The sequence below is a fragment of the Zingiber officinale genome, chromosome 8A (assembly GCF_018446385.1).
Source record: "Zingiber officinale cultivar Zhangliang chromosome 8A, Zo_v1.1, whole genome shotgun sequence".
NCBI classification, from domain to species: domain Eukaryota; kingdom Viridiplantae; phylum Streptophyta; class Magnoliopsida; order Zingiberales; family Zingiberaceae; genus Zingiber; species Zingiber officinale.
Window position 1 is genome coordinate 64,838,084 of NC_056000.1, and position 17,391 is coordinate 64,855,474.

At 38.0% G+C, this 17,391-nt stretch overlaps 1 protein-coding gene across 1 annotated transcript; it reads right to left on the reverse strand.

Annotated features, from left to right (window-relative positions):
- Positions 1-5,592: 5,592 nt before the first annotated feature.
- Positions 5,593-7,435, reverse strand: LOC122012039 (beta-glucosidase 26-like). The gene is made up of 8 exons (XM_042568485.1): positions 7,238-7,435; positions 7,059-7,117; positions 6,811-6,886; positions 6,648-6,719; positions 6,481-6,568; positions 6,143-6,386; positions 5,933-6,048; positions 5,593-5,789 (listed from the first exon to the last, which is right to left on the reverse strand). The coding sequence occupies exons 3-8, from the start codon at positions 6,869-6,871 to the stop codon at positions 5,636-5,638; spliced, it is 735 nt and encodes a 244-aa protein (XP_042424419.1). The 5' UTR covers positions 6,872-6,886; positions 7,059-7,117; positions 7,238-7,435; the 3' UTR covers positions 5,593-5,635.
- Positions 7,436-17,391: the final 9,956 nt, after the last annotated feature.

Sequence of the window (17,391 nt, forward strand, 5' to 3'; positions counted from 1 at the left end):
TAAAAGGTTTTGTCTAGTCGGTGGTGGTTGCACCCATATCCAAGAAGGCCATGTGCCTCGCCACGTCAGTACTGGGAACCAATTATGGAAAATAATATTTAATGGAATTAATAACTTAAGGAGACTTGGGTCGAACGTGTTAAGTTCCGCAGGAGATCCAAGTCAAAACCTAAAAGAACAAATAGATTAAGTTTTGGATCAAACGTGTTAAGTTCCGCAGGCGATCCAAAATTTAATTTAAAAGAACACATGGTAGCTAGGAAAAGGTTCAGACCTTTGTACAAAATTTTTGTACAGTGGAACCTATAGGTTTTTCGAGTAGCAACCAACAGTTATCAGTACCTTATAAATTATAAACAGTGGCTCACGACCAAAATGGAAAGGAATAAACCATTAGAATGTCGTAGTGTAATTAAGTATCAGTTTATCTTGATTGTATAATTACACTAGTACACTCAGAGTGTATTGAGTAGGATCATTTGAGGTCGTTTCTTTTATACTGATTTTATAAAGAAACAAAGACCTCAGTTATTATGGAAGTGTGTGCTCTTAATCCTAATGTAATAACAAGCACATATATTTGATATTTATTTCTTTAATTTATCAATGGATGAGATTTAGTTCGTTGAATCAATAAACCCGATAAGTTGGGAAATGGTATCTCTTATAGTGTGTGTTGTTGATTATAGAAGGAAACTGTGTCCTAGAGATACTAGGTTGATAATGTCCTCAAGAGGAGCTCATAAAGATTGTCATGTTAAACCCTGCAGGTGGACTTAGTCCGACATGATAATAAGGTTGAGTGGTACTACTCTTGGACTTAGATATTAATTAAATGAGTTGTCAGTAACTCACTTAATTAGTGGACATTCGATATCTTAAACACAGGGAGACTAACATACTCATAATAAGAAGGAGCCCAAAAATGTAATTTGGGATTGGTGCGGTAGTTCAATGATAGTTCTCTAGTGGAATAAATTATCATTGATAAAATTAAGTTGTGTGTTCGGGGCGAACACGGGATGCTTAATTTTATCGGGAGACCAAAACCAATTCCTCCTCTCGGTCCCTATCGTAGCTTCTTATTTGTAGAGTTCTATACCCACCTATACCCACCTTCTATACCCACCCAATAGGGGTCGACCAAGCTAGCTTGGGAACAAGCTAGGGTCGGCCTAGGTATGAATTTGGGTGGCCGGCCCTAGCTTGAACCCAAGCTAGTGGGGGCCGGCCAAATTAAATTAAAAAGGAATTTTAATTTTTATTATATGGAAGAAATAATTTATTAAAGAGAATTTAAATTAAAATATCTCTCTTATAAAAAATCTACAAAAGATTAAAGAAAGAGATTAGATCTCTTTCCTTATTTGTAGATTGGTGAGATATTTTATTTTCTCTTTAAAATTATTCACATGTTGATAAAATTAAAATTATAAAAATTTCCTTTTATCAACCATGAAGAGATTTTTAAAGAGAAATTTTATTTTTTAAAATTTCCGAAAACAAATTAGGAAGTTTTAATTGTTGATTGAAACTTGTCCAATTTGTTCTCCAATGATGTGGCCGGCCAATGTAAATTTAATTGGGAAATTTTATTTTATTTTTCTCAATTAAATCATGTCAAGGAAATTGAGGAAATTTTATTGTAATTAAATTTCCTAATTTACCTAGGCCAAGGAATATAAAAGAAGGGGTGAGGGTGCCTTCATGAGACACAACCTCTATTATTTTCTCTCCCTCTTTTCCTTGGTGTTGTGGCCGGCCATCATCTCTTCTCTTCTTCCTCTTTGTGGTGGCCGAAACTTTCTATTGCTTGGAGCTCTTGTGGAGGCCGGATACTACTTGGAGAAGAAGAAGAAGAAGGAGAGGAAGCTTGCATCTCTTAGAGCTTGGTTGGTGTTTTTCTTCTTCCTTTTTGAAGCTTTCTTGTTTTGGCCGAACCTAGATAGGAGGAGAAGAAGGTGCTTGGTGGTTTCTCATCTCGGAAGATCGTTGCCCACACAACGTCCGAGGTTAGAAGAGGAATACGGTAGAAGATCAAGAGGTTTTTCTACAAGGTATAACTAGTAATTTTTCTTTCCGCATCATGCTAGTTATTTATGGAAATAATACCAAATACAAGAGGCTTACGTTCTAGAATTTCGAATATGTTTTTCGATGTTGTGTTCTTTTGTTTTTTCTTTTCCTTGTGATTTGATTGTTCTCTTTGGTTAACCTAAAGTTATTTTAGGAAATTAAATATTAGATTTCTATAAAAGGTTTTGTCTAGTCGGTGGTGGTTGCTCCCATATCCAAGAAGGCCATGTGCCTCGCCACGTCAGTACTGGGAACCAATTATGGAAATTAATATTTAATGGAATTAATAACTTAAGGAGACTTGGGTCGAACGTGTTAAGTTCCGCAGGAGATCCAAGTCAAAACCTAAAAGAACAAATAGATTAAGTTTTGGATCAAACGTGTTAAGTTCCGCAGGCGATCCAAAATTTAATTTAAAAGAACACATGGTAGCTAGGAAAAGGTTCAGACCTTTGTACAAAATTTTTGTACAGTGGAACCTATAGGTTTTCCGAGTAGCAACCAACAGTTAGTTTATTAACACCTATGAAGTTTCACCGTTACCAAGTGAAAGTTTCATATGATGATCTTCGAGGAGTAAAGTGACGATTGACAGTTATGTGTGTTAGTTATTTGTTGATAGTACTCCTCTACCCTTGTGGGCATTGCTCATCACTAGAGGTTATTGAACCTCAGGTGGAGCAAACATAGTATGATGTGTTGTAAGACAATGGTTAATCGACTTAGCTAACATTATCTCCATAAGTACTGTAACGACCCCGCCCTTTGGCCTCTTGGGCGGCCCTTGTGGCAGCCCAACTAGCTGCCCTTATGTCGTCGGTCCATTTGGCGACCTCTCATGTCATCGACCGACGACCCTTTGGCCGTGCTGTTACTCACTAGGACTTTCCACCCCTGGTAGTGGATTTTTGCCTCTCCCAGGATTCGAACTCTAAACCTCCAGGCTTAAATATTAGAGTTTATGAATCCTGGTAATCAAGTGAGATCATGAGAGGTCGCCAAATGGGCCGCCCAAGAGGCCTCATCTCACTTGGTTACCAGGATTCATAAACTTTAGTACTTAAGCCTGGAGGTCTAGAGTTCGAATCCTGGGGGAGGCAAAAATCCATTGTCAGGGGTGGAAAGTCCTAGTGAGTAACGGCACGGCCAAAGGGTCGTCGGTCGACGACATGAGAGGTCGCCAAATGGGCCGACGACATAAGGGCCGCCCAAGAGGCCAAAGGGTTGGGTCGTTACAATAGCTCATGACCTTGACCACCCGATCACTTACTAAAGGCCTTGAAGTTTATATGTTAGATCAGGAGTTTCGATATTTTATCTACATTTGTCGGAAGACATTTATGGGTATGATTATGAGATTTGTGGTGATATTCTCTGATGGGTAGAGTTTTTATACTCATACCTTTTGGATGGATTGGATCTCTACCGCTTGGAGAGTTGTTGATTATCGATCGGGAAGTCAAGGGATATCCTTTGGACTTCAGTAGTTATACACCATTAGTAGGATGATGATATACTTCTACATTTTGATAGTGTACCAAGATGAGAATTGATTATAGGAAAATTATCAGGTTTGATTGATGTTGTGGATGGTTTGAGATTGATGGATATTGTGATATCAGATGTTGTGATAGGTTATTTTCTGATATTCTATTAGAGGATATTGGATTTGGTAGTCTATTATTTGGTGCTTGATGTTGATAGTGATATGAGAAGTAGAATGTCTTGATATTTATGGTGTTGGTAATTTTAGTTGATGATCAGATTACAGACTTGTTGCTAGTAATCTTACTTTTAAATATGTCTGTTGTACGGATGTTATGAGTCCTCGATATTGATATTTAGGATTACAGTGCCCTAGAAATTTTCATGGACTCGATGAATTTGGTATTCCTAGGGTATTTAGATCAGTTGATATTATTTTCAATGAAAATATTATGATCTATTCCCGATCCAAGGGGGATCATGTACACCATCTTCACATAGTTTTAGAGATGTTTCGACGGAAACATCTATATGTGAAGTTCAGTAGTACATATTGTGATTGTCTTCTGTGAGATTTCTGGGACAAATGGTCACCAGTATGGGTATATCGTAGATAGAGGTTGTTACCAGTTGGGAGTATTTGTAGTCTTTATCAGAGACTCGCAGCTTCCTTGTTCTGGCTGGATATTACCAGAGTTTGATTGAGGGTTTCTCCAGCATTATGCAGTTGACCGGACTATCTGGGAAGAGTGGAATTTATTTGGATAAATGCTTACGAGATCAGTTTCAGGAGTTGAAACGAAAAGATGATAACTGCCTCCGTTTTAGTTGTACTTTCTAGTGTACCGGAGTTTTAGTGATAAAGAAGTGCAGCAACACTTCTCTCTAAGTCTCCAAGAATATGGTGTGAAGTCGTGTGAGCTCGGTGAAAAGAGTGGGAGAAGAGATGTGGTGAACAGTGCACGCGAATCCCTTTTCTACCTGCATAATGGCTATATTTTCAACCTTAATCGACAACCCCAGTCGATTAAGTCTTACTTAATCAATTGACCAGATCGATTCAGCAACATTTTGTTCGATCGCGAGAAATAGCTTAAGTGATTAACCTGATCTCTTAAGCTTCGAACAAAAACATTCTATTCGAAGCAAAAGGGGTCGTAAGCGATTGGCACCTCCATGCACTCTTGTCAAACCAGCTTTTAAGCAATTAAGAAAAATGTTTAATCGTTAAGCTCAGTGTAATCGATTACCCTAATCAATTGTCGAACCCTAACCTCCAAAACTAGGACTAGGGTTTCTTGCCCAGCATCCGGCCATTCTTGACCTGCTGGGACTTCTTCACCAAGTATCAAGTCAATCCTTTAACCCAGTTGGATTTTTCTCCTTGTGTAAAGTGTCCGGCCAACCTTAACTCACTTGGACTTACCGTCTTATGCCAAGTGTCCGGTCAATTCAATTCTTTGACCTCACTTGGATTTTTCTAACTACCTGATTTCACTCACCAAGATTTCCTTACTGCCTAGCTTCACTCACCAGGAATTCATTGTCTATCTTCACTCATTGGGACTTTCACCTGGCTTCACTCATCAAGATTTCCTTCTGTCTAGCTTCACTCACTATGGCTTTCACCTGGCTTTACTCATCAGAACTTCCTTTTGCCTAGCTTCCTATTAGACTTGCTCTTACCTAACATCCAGTTAGGACTTTCCAATTAAGTATCAAGTCAACGTTGAGCTACTTGATTCTTTTTCACATCAAACTAAGAAAACCTTGACCAGTGGAGAATTATATCAATAATCTTCTTACATAGATAATTACACCTGTAATCTTCATATATTGTAAAACATCAAAACTTAAATATTACGACTCAAACTTGAGTCGACTCAAATTTAATCAAACTAGTTAACCTTGACCTAGAAAAATTGGACCAACAAATCACACATTGTTTAGTTGATGCAAGAAGAATTTCACAGCATAAATATGACACTATGTTAGCTAAAAGAAATTTGAGCCCCACACAAAGGTCACAGATCAATCTTTTAGTGCGGAATATAGAGTTAACACGCATGTTTCTCTACCTGTCCACATTATATATATCAGCCTTCTGAAACATAATCATAACATAATTCACCATTTTCGCTTGTTCTTCAGTGAATTTAGGGAGTCTTTCTTTGACAATAGTTTGCATTGATTCTGGATAGTGCCCAAATGTTAGAGGGTGAAGGAACCTACAAAGAAGAAACAAATAATTGAATGAATAAATCATCCTTTACTGCAATTTAAATTTAATTTCTCGATCTAACATGAAATTTTTTTTAAAAAGTTAAATTTAAAATAAAAAAATCTCAAATAAACTAAAACAAGGTCTCACCATCCAATGTGGAAATCCCTAGCTCTTTGAGCTGCGGCTTTGTCTTGCACTGAGTACGTATAAGGTTCATACCATACAAAATCCAAAAGGATTCCAATCATGCCTTTTTGTTCTTTCTGAATCGAGTATATACAAGAAACACATCTTGGATGAGGAATCATATTTCATTCGAGTCACCAAATATAACTCAATGAACAAAGTATAACTTACTTGATATTTTTCACGATATCTTTTCACTGCAGCTGCATGAGATAGGATAAGATTATGTGCCGCAATATAAGGCTCAATGGTAGAATTTCCCCCAGCTTCACAACCAGTACATCTCCCTGGGGCATGAAGACCATCATCATACCCAAGAGCCGCTATACACCTAGGCTCGTTAAAGGTGAACCAATTCTTGACTCTGTCACCAAATCTCTCAAAACAAAAATCAGCATAGTCCGCAAATGCATCCCTAAAACACATATCAAATAATATAACAAAATTATCAAATAGGTTCAACTACTAATGAATATAAAAAAAACATAGTTCAAACCTTTAAAACTTACACTATCTTCGGGCTTAACCAACCCAAGTACTCCTCATTAAGAGCCAAAGGAAGATCGTAGTGATAAAGATTTACATATGGAGTAATGCCTATTTCAAACCAAAAATTTTTAAAACATATATATATGAGAAATATATTGCTCATTGCTAAATTGAAAATTTAACATACCTTGTTGTATCAAATAATCAATTAGCCTATCATAATAATCTACACCTTCCCAATTGACTTTACCCGTTCCATCTGGATGGGAAATTTTATATGAAAAATGTACTTAAATTGAAAGTCCAAACTGAATATAAGAAAATAAAAAACACATAGAGATATTCATTACTTGGAAATATTCTACTCCACGAAATTGAGAATCGATACGCATCAAAATTGAAATCTTTCATGATATCAACATCTTCCTGCATGATCATTTGGTCATAAATTGAAGAGAAAAAAAAAACAACTTTAAAATGCATATAACTAAAGCATATATCTAAACCTGCACTAAATCAGTTAGTATTTTGCTCTCATAATTACAATTGATAGAAAAAAAAAGAGGAAATATGAACAAAATGTTAGACAAAGGATAACCTTATAATGATGGTACTCATCAACTGTAACATCAGCAGTAGCGTTGCCAGCGATTGTATCTGCATTCACCCGAGACAAAGCCCTCTTTAACCATTACGCAACACCTCAACATTAACCCACACAAATCTGAAGAGGAGACGAAACATAGAAGCAGAAATAGCATCACAATCAAAAATTACTTGGAATTCAGACGAATGCGTCCCAAATGCTGGGTCCTCTTCCTCCTTGCTGTCCCAAACACGAATCCCTCTGGGAAGTCTTCGCGGCTGAGACTATGGCTGGCATTGGAGGCCTGACTAGGCTTGAAAGTGAGTAAAAGTAAGAAGACGATGAAGGAAGAGAAGCGAAAGAGCGATGGGGATCTCTGGAAATCCATCTCTAAGAGGAAGATGAAGAGACAATGAAGCAAAGAGAGAGGTGTGAGTGTGTTTATACAGTGGAGCGCAAGTGAGTAACTAGAGATAAGGATCATAATTAAATCATAAAAAAATTCATTAGTAAAAAAGAGTTATGGATAAAATAAGTCGCCTATAGTAAAGATAAGAATCATAAGATAAATTTTTTTTGATATTTCAATCTAGTGAAAAAAAAAAAATATTAGTGTCATTCGCTAAACTTGTTATGAATCACATGAGATTTGAATTAATTAACGAGAACAAAGTTGTAAAAATTTATAAAAAAATATTTTTAAAAATGATTATTTTTAATTATATATATATATATATAATTTTTAGATAAAAACATTAGTGTCTGCTGTTAATTTAGAATAAAATTGTTTTTTGTTTTAAAAAATAAATAAATAAATGAGATTTTAGTTAATCAACTCTAAAAAGTTATAAAGATTTATCATAAAAATCATTTAAAAATAATTAATTTTAAAACTGATTCAGTTTATTTTTTATAAAAAATTATAGATAAAAAATTAGTGTGGGACAGTTATGGGGCCACTAGCATGAAAAATATAAAATTTATTTCTAGCAGACCTAAAAAGAAAAATGATTAACCATGTCAGGTAATATTAAATCTGTAGCGATCAATTCGGCCTCATAAAAAATTCCCACTGACCTATTTCTCATAGACCTAAGGCTACAATTAGACTGGGTAATGATATATGGATCCAATTGGAAATTTAATTTTTTAAAAAGAAACTATATAATTTTTAAAAATTTATTTGATTTTAAAATCTAATCAAACCAAAATTTTATAAATCTCTTCTAAAAAAGATGAAATTTATCACCCCGACTGTTCCATACCAGTTGAAGGAAGTAAATTAGAAAACTAAAATTAGACATGAAGGATTCGATTCTACTTAATTATGCATATTTATCTTGTGATAATCAACTCAACTATTCATAGGAACTAAAATATTATAAATCAACTATTTATACCGATATATTTAAATTAAACAATAATTAAGAATCTCGATTGATGATTTACTACTCATTGATCGATTAATTGGGTAACCAATCTAATTAGTCAATTTTATATCAGTTTAGTTTATTTAATTTTGCTAATAAAGTTCAGTCATTTTGATTGATAAAAATAATTAATTAAATTAATTTTAATACGTTTGATCCAATCGGTTAGATTTTGAACCCTTTACTCCGAAACTCCAATCCTCCCATCGTTCAATATTAGTGTCTATGAATAATTTGGAGTAAAAGTATTTTGATCAACGACAGGAGAGAATGGAGAAAAATTTTGAATTAATCAATGCTAAAGATTTACGGTAAAAAATTATTAAAAAATTTATAAAGTTTTTAAAACTAATTTATTTAGTATTTTTTTAAAAAAAAATTATACAGTTGCGATAATAAATAAGAAGTTAGGCTTACACAGAGAGAAAAAATAAAATCAAATCAAATTTGAATTACCATATTATTAAATTACTAGAATTGTCAGTTAAAATTGATTTTTTAAGATCATTATTAAAGATATCAAGTAATATCATATTTTATAAGTCAATTATATCTATTTTAAGATATTTTCATATTTAAATTTTTAAAAATATAAATCAATATATTAATAATTAATTATATTTTCTATTCACCCCTAATTGTAGAAGTACGTGAGAAATAGAGCCATTTGTGGATAATGTGACTCACTTCATTAATCTGATTAGTATCCACTGTTAATTTGATACCATTTGGTCATCAGTTTGCTGATAGTTTCAAGTATAGCTATGGCTTCTTTTTTAAATAATATTTTTAAAAAAAAAAAACAATTATTACTCACATGACATATAGGGTAACTTTTTAAAAATAATTTCTAAATAAATAAGTTTAAAAATTAATGATTTTTTAATGATTTTTAGAATCTTCGTAACTTTTCACTTAGTTAGAGTTATTAATTCAAATATTATTTGATTTTTTTAATGATTTTTATGATAAATCTTTATAACTTTTCCCTTAACGTTCATTAATTCCAACAATAATCTAGATGGTCAACATTTTTTCCACCCCTAACCCGAATTAATCAATCATTAATTTGTTTAGGAAAAATCATATCTCATTATAAACTTCTTGTATATATATTTTATCATGCAAGTTTATGTTTAGCAAAGTAGCTATTGGTTGTGTATAAAAGTCAAATACATAATTTACTTCTACTTTGTAGAAATTAAATCTTGTACCTTAGTTGGTGATGCACCAATCGTTGACACTGTAAATTTTCAAAATCGTTGTGAACTCTAGCCATAGACTACTCGAAGTTGAGATGATAGTCACGTATCTCGAACTATCATTGTTATGTCACAACACTTCAACTCTTAACCTGATGATGTGTGATAATAGCCTTCTTTTGTTCTTATCAACAAGATAGAGACTACCACTATCTTCTTACTTAGACTCCCCTCCTTTTATTTCTTTTTCTCTCACTTGTTGGTGCAACCTTAGGTCAAGGTTGACCTGGTTGACCCGACTCGAGTTGTATTTTGATGTTTGACGAAAACAGAAGAGTTGTATTTTGATGGGAGATTGTTGGTGCAACCTTAGGTCAAGGTTGACCTGGTTGACCTGACTCAAGTTGTATCTTGATGTTTGACAAGAACAGAAACTTGGGAGGTTGTGGGTGCAACCCTTGGTCAAGGTTGACCTGGTTGACCCGAGGTGAGTTGACCTGACTCGGAAAAGTCCAAGCAGGGAGCTTGGCACGGGAAAAGTCCAAGTATGGAGACTTGGCACGGAGAAGTCCAAGTATGGAAGCTTGGCACATGGGAAGTCGGAGAGGGCTCGGTAGCTCGTTCTCCGAACTGTGGTCAGAGAGGGCTCGGTAGCTCGTTCTCTGGACCGGATGTAGAAAGTCCTGGTGAGTGAAGCCAGGCAGTTGTGAAAACCCTAGTAAGTGAAGCTAGGTGAAAGTCCTGGTGAGTGAAGCCAGGCAGTGGGAAAGTCCTGGTGAGTGAAGCCAGGCAGTTGGAAAGTCCTGGTGAGTGAAGCCGGGCAAATTGGAAATCCTGGTGAGTGAAGCCAGGTGAAAACCCTAGTGAGTGAAGCTAGGTGAAAGTCCTGGTGAGTGAAGCCGGACAAGGGAAAATCCAGATGGATCAAGGGTGATCGGACATCTGGTGTTGAGAAGGTCAAGTAGGTCAAGGGAGTGACCGGATACTTGACACGAAGAGAAAAGTCCAAGTGGGTCAAAGGGATTGACCGGACACTTGGTGGGGAGTCTTAGCAGGTCAAGGGAGTGACCGGATGCTAAGCATGAGATACCAATAGGTCAAGGTTGACCGGATATTTGTTTGGAAGGCGTGAGACTTGGTTTGGGCAAAAATCAAGAGCTGGATCGATCAGTGGATCGATCCAGTGATACACTGGGTTATCTGATCGGTCTGGTGACCGATCAGTAACCAAACAGTATGCTACTGTATGTTATCTGATCGGTCTGCAAACCGATCAGAAAGCGAACAGAAGGCCAAGAGAAAAGGAGGGGATCGGTCTGTGGACCGATCCACAGTGCATGTGGATCGGTCCACAGACCGATCAGGAGACGATCAGAGAACTTGGGCGAGTTCTCTGTGAAGAGTGCTGATCGGTCTGGGGACCGATCAGCATAGGTCCTTATCGGTCCCCAAGACCGATCAGAGAAGGTCTGGACCGATCAGGGTGGAGCCTGATCGGTCCAGCATTAGCCGTTGTGACACAACGGCTAGATTCCTCTCTGTGTCTTCTTTGTCTTTTTCACAGGTGCAGCAGGGGCAGATATATACCGAGGTCGAGGTTCTCTACAGGAACTTTTCTTTTCTGGTTCCTTCTTCCTCTTCTTCCTCACTACTGCGATTTGAGCTTTGCTGAGCTCCTCTTCGCTGAAGCTTCGCGTGAGCTTCGTGCTGGTTTTCTAGCTGCAGGAGCCGTGAAGCTGCTGCTTCATCAACGGACTCCGACGGGAAGGCAAGCGTGTTTGTTTTACATTCATATTGTCTTGTGCTTCTTTGTATTTTGTGTACTTCTATCTTGCTGTTGCAAGAGTTATTGTGGCGAGGTTTCTCCACCCACAAGGAGTATATATTAGCCGATTCTCCGGGGACTCATCCACCGACGGATTGATAGGCTTCGTCCACCTTACAGACACGCCGAGGAGTATGAGTTTATCTCCGAACCTCGTTACATCGACGCGTATTGAGGTTTGATTTCTTGTCTTCGTTTCTTGTTTTTATTTCTGCAGCGCTAACCCTAGTTTGTAGAAAGAAACGCGAAGATTTGGGGTCGGCTATTCACACCCCCCTCTCTAGCCGCGATCATCGATCCTAACATCACTCACATACTTCACACAAGAAGTATGTATTTATAGGATAAAATAAAAATGAGGGTTACTAACATTAGGGAGTTACTAACCTTCATGTAGTAATGCCCTTAGTGGACATAGGTTACATGTAGTAATGCCCCTTAGTGGACATATGTTACATGTAGTAATGCTCCTTAGTGGACATAGATTACATGTAGTAATGTCCCTTAGTGGGGAGAGGTTACTTACATGTAGTAATGCCCCTTAGTGGACATATGTTACATGTATTAATGCTCCTTAGTGGATATAGGCTACATGTAGTAATGCCCCTTAGTGGACATAGGTTACTTACATATAGTAATGCCCCTTAATGGACATAGGTTACATGTAGTAATGCCCCTTAGTGGACATAGGTTACATGTAGTAATGCCCCCTAGTGGGCATAAGATATTTACATCTCCCACTTGCACACAAGGGCATTGATTTATCACTAGATCACAACTCATGTGATCCATCATATCACCATACTAGGCTTCCATATAGGGTTGAACGTCGTTCGACTTGCAAGTACACTTGCATACAAAACTATTCATTGCACATATTAGGATGATTGAGCAGTCATCATTATATCATAAGATACAAAATCTCACTGTACCCTAGATCCAAGACTTAATACATCCATCAAACTACTTTCCTCATCGAAAGCAATCCCCAGATAAAACTCGATTTTATATTCACTAATATGTTTTAATCTCTACATAGATAAACATAAAAGACTAGTAGGTGAATATTATATGATGATGTATTGTTAATTGGTATTTCTTTTCCCAAACTCGAATCTATCAATCTTAACTCAGCTCCTTTCCCAAACCTGTCCCTCAGACCTCAATTTATTTTCCGGGCCATCGGTAAACAGACTAAAGTAGCAAACACTGAATCATGACATCAAAAAAAGCCAAAAGTAATAAACGCACAAGAACTCCCACCTAAAGGATTTCTGATCTCACACAATGGGGCTCGGGGATATAAAGTTATTATCTCTTATAATATGGATCCCACTATCCAGTCGTCATATCACACGTGGTATGAAACACGCGCTACAATCTTAATCCCCCATCTCTTAAAAGGGCATATGTCAGTTTTCTCTAACATTGTGCAAGTATGGGACTCAGTCTACATATGAGAATCTACCTAGAAATCTTTGAAAGAATACCTCAAAGACATAACAATTTGCATGTGATATCTAAAATCTCAAATTTGGCTTCTTACAGGAAATATGGATGTGACTATGCCCATATGAGTCATGTCACACATAACCTTATACTAGACACATATCAGGGTGACTTAAGTTCTAACAGGGCTACTCGCAAAACCTCTTATAGCTAGAAACCGTCTTATCCCCACTCTTGGAGGTAGTCACTCGTGTGATAGAGTCAACCTAGCTTGCCTGACATATCTATTATATCACAGAACAAGTGCATTACAAAGACATTATATATGACCAAGTCTGTTATGCCAAACATTAACATCATCCACTACACTATCAGATGTAAAGGCAATGGTAGATGTGTTGGATCGAGAAGCGCTAGAGGGGGGTGAGTAGTGCTCGCGGCTATTTCGTTCGATTATCGGAATCGTAAAAACTCGTTCAGAAATAACGCAGCGGAAAGTAAATAAAAAGGAAAGCAAACACACACAGAAGGACACGGAGAATTTACTTCGTTCGGAGCTTATAGCGACTCCTACTCGAAGACTCGCGATCCTTGATCGCTTACTATGGGCAACAACTATAGGCTCGAATAGATTTACAAGTTTAAGTACAAGAAGCAAAATAAAGAACGTAAATAAACTTTTATACCGACAACTAAACTGCTAAATTGAAGCTCCAGGTCTTCGGTGTCGAGTTGCAGCACTTCGCAATGAGTTCGTTAGCCGTTGAATGCAGAAGAATCGCTTGGAAGTTGTTATCATTCACTGTTGCTCGAAGTCCCCTTATAAAGGGCAAACAAGGCGCCTTGAAAGCCTCCGAATGCGCCTCCACAGCTCCGAGTCCACCGTGCAGATGAGCGCTGACCATTCTGCGCTTATCGCCTTGAAGGCGCCTTCATCCATCTTTAAGGCACCTCCAATGGAGCATCCAAGGCGCCTTCGTGCACCATGAAGGCACCTCCAGTGGTTCTGCGCAGCCATGTCACCTTAGCACCCGAGGCGCCTCCAATCTCCATGGAGGCACCTCGGACACTGTTCATCCGAGGCTATTCTTCGTACTTTGGTCCCTGCAAGATACATTAATCCCAAATATATCCTGCAGCACAAAGTTAGCACATAAAACATAATAAATATGATAATGAGTAATGACAATCTCCGGACTGTCCGGGTCTGACTTCGGATTTCCGTCCGGAAACCCTAGGTTGACCCGGCGCCTACTGTTCCCTCTACGGGGAACGCGTCCTCACCTACTCCACTCAGGAGATTTACCTGCTGCCAGTGCGATCCCCCAGATCGACTGGACTTTTGCTCAGCACTCGACGCTTCCGGACTTTCTGCTGGACATGCGCTTCCCAGCCAGTCCAGTCTTTCACCTGGTTCGCGACACCAGGACTTTCCACCTAGGGTTACCACCCCTAGGACTTTTGCCTGAAGCCATCGACCTGCCAAGACTTTCCGCATAGGGTTACCACCCCCTATGACCTAGGGTTACCACCCCCTAGGGTTTTCCCTTTGCCTAACCGCAGCTAGGACTTTCCTGAAATACTCAAGCAGACTTGTTAGATCACAAAACACCTTAACTTTGAATCCTTTGTTATTATCAAAACACGAGTTCGATCGTCGGATGCTTCCCGCACCAACAAAATGTAGGATAAAACTCATGAAAAGAAATCAAGTTCAATGCATATAGTACCTCATGTACTAAATCGGAACATATCAAAGTATTGTCATACAAGATGGAAACCTTAGAGTTTCCAATTACAACACAATATCATAACTAGTCTAGACTACGAATAGAAACTAGATTCTGCCTTATATCTGGAGCATATAACACGTCGTAAAGATATAGGATTTGATTATTTTGCAGCAACAACTTGCAAGTGTCAATCCCTCTCACCTCCACAAATACTCATTTTTCATATACAGTCTTCTCGCATGTAGGCTTAAACAGCGAAATTCCACATATGCACTCCTATCACGAGCTACATGGTCTATGGCTCCTGAGTCTATAATCCATAAAGGAGATGAGTTAGTGAACATCACACTAGATGACACATAACTCATACCATGTAAAGAAAAAGGATATACCTTTCGCTCGCTACACTCACATGCGAAATGCTCTAGCTTACCAAATACATAACATCGGACATTGCTCTTTACGAGCTCCTTTTTCTTGCTTTTGTGTCCTTGTCCTTTTTCATCAATCTTTACAAATGACTTCTTTTTGCCACGACCTTTGGTCTTCTTCTCATGCTTGTGCCACTTGTGCTTTGTACCCCGGGAGCCCTTACTTGACTCCCCAAATTGAGCATAACCTGAAACAGACTTGGTCACCTCCTAGCGCTCCTCCTCGAGTTCACAATGCCTACTCACATCCATGAAACTACGAATACTTTCAGTGTGTGTGAGATAGATCTTAACAGCATCCCAGAAGTCAGGCAAGGACTGTATCACTCTAAATACTTGAAGCTCATTTGACATAGGCTCCCCCATATTCTTCAGAGAAGCAATCATGCTCGGCATATGCATTAAATGTTGCTTCATAGTATTATTAGACCTCTTCTTATGAGTTATGAACTTGTATATCAGCATCCTCAACTTAGGAGCTGACGGAGTGTCATAATGCTCTTTAAGAGCATTCCAGACTGATACAGCTGTAGTATACTGCTCATAAATTGGGATCAGTTCATCATGCATGTTACTAAGAAGAATTGCCCTAGCTTGGCCATCCTTCTTTTTCCAAGCACGATATACCTTCTAATCCTGTCTTACCTGTGTTATGGTACCTTCCCCGGGGTCTACCATCTCGTGGTTAAGAATCTCCCCGAGTTCTTGTTCCTTGAAAACAAACTAAACCTTCTGATGTCATATTTCATAGTTATCACCATTCAGCTTGTCTCTCTTCACGAGATCCAGTATGATATTCTTTGTTGTAGCCATATCTTTGTTATATAGAATAGGGAGACTTTAGTTACATTTGATGCTTAATATATTAACCTTGTGTACCTTACAAAACATCGTAATTCAAATGACTCAAATACAAATTTCAAGACGAGAGTATGAGTCAACAGACGTCATACACCACAATCTGAAATTGCCTCTCACCATTCAGATTAAGATGTTGTACACAAGTAGTCACTTTATACTTTTAAGGCAAACCAACTTGCCGTTGTGAGTCCACACACCGCCAACACTGACATCTTTATGTTACACTTCTCAGAGTTGGACCTCTTCATCTTACCCCGTGATACTCGGTTCAAGCCAAAGTCAAGTGGTTGTCTCCCACTCTATGTTATAAACTGAGTGTCATTTGAACAAGTGTCTAGCAATGTGAATGCTGCATAGCACTTCGTGCTGATCACCTCTACATGTCGAGCACTACGGACCTCTGCTCCTAAGAACCGCACTCGTGTGCCGAGAACCCGAGCACGACAGTTCTTCCAGAGTTCTTCCTGAGCACCACGACTCAGTCGCGTTCTAGAGCATCTGTACTGTGAGCGCGGATGAGAAGTTTTGTGTGTGGCTGAACACGCACGCCAAGCATTTCTTCTTGGGCTTCTTGAGCATTTCTGTGTGCCTGGACATCCTGAGAAAACTTTGCACGCGTGATATTCGTCCGAGTTCGTGAGTTTCTCAATCATAGATTCGTTGGTCAGTTAGTCAACGAAGTGCATCAAACCAACTTAGCTCTGATACCAATGTTGGTTGTGTATAAAAGTAAAACACATAATTTACTTCTACTTTGCAGAAATTAAATCTTGTACCTTGGTTGGTGTGTACCAATCGCCGACACTGCAAATCTTTGAAATTGTTGTGAACTCTAGCAACGGACTGCTTGAAGTCGAGATGATAGTCACGTATCTCGAACTATCAATGTTATGTCACAACGCTTCAACTCTTAACCTAATGATGTGTGATGACACCCTTCTTTTGTTCTTCTCCACAAGATAGAGACTACCCCTCTCTTCTTTCTTAGACTCCCCTCCTTTTCTTTTTTTTTTCTCTCACTCACATACTTCACACAAGAAGTATGTATTTATATGATAAAATAAGAATGGGAGAACCTTCATGTGAAAATGCCCTTTAGTGGACATAGGTTATATGTAGTAATGCCCCTTAGTGGACATAGGTTACTTACATGTAGTAATGCTCCTTAATGGGCATAGGTTACATGTAGTAATGCTCCTTAATAGACTAGGTTACATGTAGTAATGTCTCCTAGTGGACATAGGTTACATGTAGTAATGCTCCTTAGTAGGCATAGCACTTTCCTACTAGATCATCTTCGTATCTTAAAATACATTGTTTGCGCTAGAAAATAGATATAAAGGTTTTAATTAATACATGTTATTTTTAAGAGTAAAGTAGAGAAAAATCTCCAATCATAACTTGAATTTTGCAT

Coding starts and splice junctions, on each gene's coding strand:
- LOC122012039 (XM_042568485.1), bottom strand. CDS start 6,871: ATGAAAGATTTCAATTTTGATGCGTATCGATTCTCAATTTCGTGGAGT. Junction 6,569..6,647: donor TGATTATTTGATACAACAAG/GTATGTTAAATT, acceptor GGTTTGAAATAG/GCATTACTCCATATGTAAAT. Junction 6,387..6,480: donor TGGTTAAGCCCGAAGATAGT/GTAAGTTTTAAA, acceptor TATGTGTTTTAG/GGATGCATTTGCGGACTATG.